Source organism: Quercus suber, unplaced genomic scaffold (assembly GCF_002906115.3).
Source record: "Quercus suber isolate HL8 unplaced genomic scaffold, Cork oak 2.0 scaffold_751, whole genome shotgun sequence".
In the NCBI taxonomy this organism is placed as follows: domain Eukaryota; kingdom Viridiplantae; phylum Streptophyta; class Magnoliopsida; order Fagales; family Fagaceae; genus Quercus; species Quercus suber.
The window spans coordinates 234,944-242,002 of NW_027070187.1; the positions used below are offsets into that span (position 1 = coordinate 234,944).

General features: G+C 35.9%; 1 protein-coding gene across 2 annotated transcripts; it reads right to left on the reverse strand.

Moving 5' to 3' along the window:
* Nucleotides 1-1,733: 1,733 nt before the first annotated feature.
* LOC136064735 (receptor-like protein EIX2) lies at nt 1,734-7,017 on the reverse strand. 2 transcript variants are annotated; one of them, XM_065766855.1, is made up of 2 exons: nt 4,853-7,017; nt 1,734-1,985 (listed from the first exon to the last, which is right to left on the reverse strand). In XM_065766855.1, the coding sequence occupies exon 1, from the start codon at nt 5,913-5,915 to the stop codon at nt 4,878-4,880; it is 1,038 nt and encodes a 345-aa protein (XP_065622927.1). In that variant the 5' UTR covers nt 5,916-7,017; the 3' UTR covers nt 1,734-1,985; nt 4,853-4,877. The 2 variants fall into 2 exon arrangements, with proteins under 2 accessions (XP_065622927.1, XP_065622926.1); XM_065766854.1 differs by lacking the exon at nt 1,734-1,985 and adding an exon at nt 2,715-3,046 and having other exon boundaries at nt 4,853-7,015.
* Nucleotides 7,018-7,059: the final 42 nt, after the last annotated feature.

The following is a 7,059-nucleotide window of genomic DNA, read 5'->3' on the forward strand; positions in this document are numbered from 1 at the left end:
AAAAAAAAAAAAAAAAAAAAAAAAAACCTGGAATTCTTTCTCTTCTATAGAATACTAAAAACAAACATGGACAGGCTGCAGGGCCTTGAAGGATATGAGACTTGAAAGGCCTTGGTTTGTTTTTCTATTGGGTTCAAAGAAACTGCAATAATAATGTAGCTCACTGCATAGCTAAATGGGCTTTATTATAATATAGTTTTTGCTGACTGGTTACTGCCCAAGGATTTTCTCAAGCAGTTAATAAGCCCCGGTGGCCCGGCCTATGCTTTTCGGATTTTGTACCTATTCTGTTTCAATAAAATATTTGTGGAAATTATATTTTAAATTTAAACCCCATTATTGGGAGTATCAAATTAAAACCTATTCAATAAAGTTTTTTTTTTGGGGGGGGGGGGGGGAAATAATTGTATTTTAGATCCATAGTTGATAGTAATTATCCGATCGATCGGATATATGCATCGGTTCATCCTCTTTTTCATTCATACGTTATAAGAAAAATGATGCTTATATCTTATGCATGCTAGATTTTCACCACAGTTTCAAATTAAATTCTATTGCAAATCAATAACTTTTTTTTATAAGTGTATTTTCTATTCAATAAATGTTCACTATAAATTATAATTGAACACTTACCTATAAATATTATATAACCAAAACTTTTGCTTTTTGTTAACTGTCTTATATTGAACCACTTCAGTTTTGGAAGCTCCACAATTTTACACATCACTAGTATTAATTATTTATTTATTTAGGTTTAATTTTTAAAAGAAAAAACAACAACAACCACCTGACTCTTCTACGATATCTCCCTCTTTCAACCAAAGCCTAAACGATCTAGTTATTTCTTAAAATTGTGCCCTCAAAACACACTCTTTAACAGTTTAACAAAACTCATAAAAGTGACGGGTCCAATTAGTCAACTTTAAAAGGTTGTAAGAAAAATTGTATCCTTAATATTTTATTTAAGGTGGTCTATGCCAGCTCCAAGGATAGATTCAAGAGTCAACTGGATGGAATTCAAGTTGAGTTGCGAGCAACAGTTCCTAGTGAAATGAGCTTTGACATTGTGAAAGGACGAACACTGTAAAAGTTGTCTTTTTTTTTTTTTCCGTAAAGAAAACAGAGAATGGAGTTTTCTGGAGATTGAAGAAGAAAGGAAAAGAACTCTCTAGAAAGAAATTTTATTCACACAAATGAACTAACTAAAAAATACTAAGCGTCTCACTATTTATACTACAAGATGAACCAGTGCACTCGCCTGAAAATGAGCGGGAAAAGCTAACAACTCTAACAGAATTACAGCTACAGTAATAACAGAAATTTCAACTACATCCAATATTTTTAAGCCACGTGTTCCACTCACTAACGGACTCAACTCTTTAAATTAAACGACTTCGTTTCATCCTTTGCCTCCTTTATACGACGCCGTTTTCCTTCTGCCTTTGTGCTTCTGCTCTGTTTCCTTGACTCAGTCTTGGCATTTTTACTTTGGATGTTTAGCCCTTCCTAAAAATTACATTACGTGAGCATTTTTTTTTTTTCCGTTCCTCGTTCTCTTGTTGCACAGATTTTATACTAAACCTGCAGTTAATGTTATACTATGAATTTATCTGTCATGATTGGTACTTCTTAGGCTGCTTGTCCAAACTCCGAAGTCACTTGATAGCACATAACTCGGTATGTTTTAATGTAGAGGACAGTGAATTTGGAAAAAAGTCATCCATTTAAGGTATAGATGATTCAATCTAGTTTTTCCAGACTTGCTTATAACAGGAAAGAATTAAACAACAAACCTTATGTTTTATTCTTTCTGGTACAAAGTGAAATGACTTCCACTACATACACAAATAAGTTCGAACAGTCATAGGCTGTAATCATAATCCTTAGCATTTGCTCTGCCAACTAATCAGAAGGTAATGATACTTGTCGCAATTGCTCTGCCAACTAATCTTTGAGGCCTCTTCAAAAGCATGGACCAGAGCTACCTGCAATCATGGATATCATTGCCATGGGTAAGTTGGAATTTGAAGTATGTATGAGCTACATGAACACCTACACAATTCTATTCTTTGTACTAGTAAATTATCCCAGTGGAGTAAAAGCTTTTAGCATGTTACTGTGTGCGCCGTGGTAGAAAACTTGTATGATACAGATATGTGTACAAGAAATAACTTGTCATAGTCCCTACTCTGTTTCTTTCAGTAGCATTTTGTTCTCAGATCTTTTTAGAATGAAGTTTGCATATCAAAATGAACCATGTTTCATATGGCAACTGTCTGTAAATCATGACTAGAAATTGAAAAAGTGGGCTCCATTTGGGTATCAGCATCTTTGTAATACAAACAGCAATTGAAATATTAAATAGGAGGTTAGCTATGAGTCAAATCATATTTGCATTGCAGCAGGACAGAATGGGTTGGGAAACAGTAAAAAGGGAAAAGAAAAAAAGAACAGGACAAGTCCCTAGGCTTCACCACCTAGAATAAGCCGAAAATTCTAGGCTTCACCACCTACATGTGCTTGAATCACCACCTAGAAACAATTTTTGTGTCCATTTGGCAAAAATTATTTTTGCCAACTTATTTTACTATTTAGCTTATTTTTCTACTATTTATGGATTCTACTGAACTTTTTGATACTATTCATGGGTCTCATTATACTATTTCAGCGAATTTTTACATTTATTTACAGTACTTTTAGCAAAAAACTTTCAGTTTAAGCAAAATAAATGGATTCCAAATGTGGCTTCAAGGAGCCTCAAAGTGTAGTGCTTCACATCATTCTTGGAGCCTCTTTTTAATAGGCTTCAAGGAGTACAATCATTCCACAAAATCCACAACATTAAATTTGAAATTCAAAAATCAAAAGTGCTATAATTGAAAAATGAAATCTGAAATTTCAAATAAGAAAAATCTGAAATGAAAAATTCAGAAATAATTTTGGTTGTGCTTTGCTCCCTCCCTGCATCAACATCCTTATCAAATCTCCACAGGAATATCTTCAACCGTTCATGAAGTTTAGAACTCCATAAAGCCTTCTGGAGGTCCTGACAATAGAGTTTGAAGACAAAGTTAAAATATTTTAATTTTGAAACAATGGCAAATCGCGCTTTCGACACTTTCCCTCCCAAGGAAATTTTTGCAAAGTTTGAACTCTTCCAAATCTAAGAGAAGCCCCAACGTCTCTGGTGAGGTACCATTCAACTAGTTCAATTCAAGATGTAATGTCCTTAAGGCAGACAACTTTCCAAAATACTTAGAGATAAGAACATCTATAGAAGGAATTGGCATTATATAGAAAGATCCGCAAAAGGGTACGTGGTATAGCATTTCTTGAAAAATTAGAGTACGACACATCTTAGGTACGGCAATTATTTAATTAATAAATATTTTTGGACATGATATGTTTATTTTAGGTTTTAAAGTTAAGCAACAACAATAAAATGCTTGAAAACATATCTAAAATTCATTTAAAGGCAATAATAGATAGCAAAGAAGTACAATGACACCCATAATTGTTGTCTAAAGTAAAATACACTAAACACCTAAGTTGCACAGGTACCCACACGAGTAGGGGTATGACATGATTACGGGTATTTGGACATTTTAGCCATGTCCATGCAACATAGAAATGCAAGATGCCTAACTTGGCCAAAGGAATTTGATACATTCCATTAAGCTGATTGCTGGACAAGAAGAACAAGTTCAAGTTGTAAATATTTAATATGGTATTTGGTATTGGGCCATGATTCTTCTCTTCAAATATTTCCTTTTAAATATATGAAAATCAAACCAAAAATGCATAAAATTGTTAAGTTTTCCAACCACTTCTCCATGCCAAATAGGTCCTTCCATTGAGGTGAAGCCATGAAGCATCATACATGTCTATAATATGTGCAGTGTGCTTGTGCATATGTACCAGAGTGTTCCTATGTAATTCATGCAGTGTGACAACCCGGTTGCTAGGGATGGCAATGGGGCGGGGCAGGGCCGAAGGATGTGGTCTTCGTCTTCGCCCCGCATGGTTTTGTCTTGCCCCATCCCCGTCTTGCCCCGCATGATAGGGAAATTTTTTTCACCCCATCCCCGCCCCTTGGAGCCCCACGAAGCCCCGCCCCACCCCGTAAGACTCTACTTTTTGTTAATTTGCCCTACAACTATTACAATTTTTTTTAATGAAACCTATTTCATTGACAAAAATATACTTGAAATTACAACTAAATTTATCCCATCAAATCAAATCAATTTTTAGATAAAATTGAATAATATATTCAAGTGTATAACAAGACAATCATTAAAATAAAAAAAAAAAATCTCACAGTATAACACATAACAAAATAAAGGCAAAGAACCACATTAGGTAAAATAAAATAAGCTAATATTGATATGTTTGTTTAAATAATAGGGTTTTAGGGTATAAAAAATTTATAATTATAACCCTTAGCAATGTGGGGCGGGGCGGGGCTAAAAAGTCTAAACTCATTCTCGCCCCACCCTTGGTGCAGGGCTAAAATCTTGCTCCATCCCCGCCCCACCACCTTTGCAGGGCGGGGAAAACCCGTGCGGTACAAAGCGGGGAGGGGCGGGTTAAGCAGAGCGGAGAAAAATTGCCATCCCTACCTGTTCCAACTTTATTTAGTAAGAAAATCTTTATAGAACTCTTACGTACTACATATGGTGTTTTCTTCACATAAATGATCATTACAGGATGTTATACAATTACTTTAAGACCCTCTACATATTAACACATTTCTTGATAGTTTGCTATATCATCATATGCACATCATTCCAACTGCAGCTACAACGTCAACAAGAGCAAAATATTCTAGAAAACATAATTTCCAATTTAATACCTGATTGAAGAATCGATGCCTTTTGCTACCAAAACGACAATTTCTTAAACTTTTTGTAGATCCAATTCACCTTCAGCACTGTAGTCACATAGGCCTGATCTTTCATGTCATAGACAAACCGGAAATAAGCATGCCTCCAAGTCCTCTTGAAGAAAAGAGCACCACAAACTCCCCAAAAGCCTAGTGCAAATCCAATCCCTAATCCAATGTAAAACCGTGATGTGTTAGACTCGTCTTCAGCTTTGCCCACAGGAGTATCACCATCAGGTTCTTGCTCTTTTCTGCAGTTTGTTATAAGAGGAGCTCCACAAAGTTCAGGATTTCCAGTGTAGCGAAGTGCATCAAAGCTCTGAAGTTGGGTGCTTAAAGGAATTCTACCTGAGAAGTTGTTGTATGACAAGTCCAAGTAACTAAGAAATGTCAAATTAGAAATGCTTGGAGGAATTTCACCCGATAGATGATTTCTTGAGAGATCAATAGACTCTAACTCTTTTACGGCCCCAATTTTTTCTGGTATCTTCCCCGTCAAATGGTTTCGAGATAAGTTCAAAAAATTCAATTGGAAAAGAACTGAAATTTCATTAGGGATTGATCCTGACAAGTTATTACTTGAAAGGTCAATGATGCTAACAAATATAAGGTTCTCTTCATACCTTAATTCCTCCCCCTTGGGAACTAACATGAGACTCTCGAAGTAGGTGCCTGCATCTTCAAAATACTCCATAGTTTCATAGTTTTCAACATGGGGCATTGCCATGGAATTGATAGAATTCAAACACTTTGGTATGGGTCCTGATAGGCTATTATTTGCAAGATCCAATACTCTAAGAGAAGAAAGTTGGCATGTCTGTAGAGGTAAATGCCCTTTCAACCCACTAGATCTTAGACGGAGAATAGTAAGACTTTTCATTTCTCCAATCCAGAGTGGTATGGTCATTGACAAATTATTTTCACCCATATCAAGAAGTCCCAAATTTGAGCACTTTTGTAATGATGAAGGAATATCCCCATAAATGCTATTGTTGGGTAATCGCAATGCTTTGAGTGCAACTAAAGACCCCATTGAGTTAGGAATTCTACCTGACAAACGATTGCTCCCCAGTTTAAATGGATCAAATACTGCCAATACCTCCAACAATGAGAAAGTTCTCCTGACAAAAGATTGTTTGATGCATCTAAAACTTGTAACTTATTTTTTCTATTAGTCTTTGGCACAGGAAATTGGAAATGGGTCCAGAAAATAAGTTGTTAGCCACATCAAGCACTCTGACATTTGCAGACAAACGAGGCAGCTGACCTTTCAAGTGATTAGAACTTAGATCTAAGACAGTAGAATTCACCAAAAAATTTGGTACGTCACCTTCTATGTTATTGGCAGAGAGATTGACGAAGTCAATGTTTGAAGTCCAATTCAAAACCAACTCGGAGCCTTGTCCGAAATTCCTGACATGGACATTAACACAACCTTGAGAGATCTTTGTGTTTGTAGCCATGCAGGAAAGTTAGGTCCTATCTTGCAAGAGCTCATGTGGGCATATATAAGTTGAAAAGGTGGAACCCAATTGGAATTCACATTGAAGAACAAAGGTGTTCGAGACAGGTCTAGGTACTTTAATTTCGAGAGTTTGGTAAAAAACACTTCATCTACTGTGCCTGTTAAGAAATTATCTCCGATAAACAAGTGCTTTAAATTTGAGAGAAGCCCAAGACTTTTTGGGGGAGTACTATTCAACCGATTACCTTCAAGGATCAACTTCCACATATAAGATAAATTCCCAAGGGATGAAGGAATAGGACCACTAAAATGATTAAGATTGAGATCAAGTACTTTCAGATGCTTAAGTTGCCAAATGACTCTGGAATTTTTCCAGTTAGATAATTTACCCCAAGACAAGATGTTCTAAGTTTTGAAAATTCGAAACACTGCACGGTATCTCGCCCTTCAGTGCATTGCTGCTCAAGTCAAGCTCTATGAGGGTTGAACTAATATTAGAAAACCAATTAGGTATCTCATGAATGAAAAGATTTACAGAAAGATCAAGGACTAGAAGAGATGTAAAATTGACAAATCCAAGAGATGGATTTAGGCTATCAAGATGACAACCTTGCAAAGTATAGCTCCGAAAGAGATGAGAGCCTACTCATTATTTGAAGCCAATCTAGTGCTGAAGAAAGGTTGACATAGGACATGTTCAAGGTAATTCATA

Coding starts and splice junctions, on each gene's coding strand:
- LOC136064735 (XM_065766855.1), bottom strand. CDS start 5,915: ATGGGGTCTTTAGTTGCACTCAAAGCATTGCGATTACCCAACAATAGC.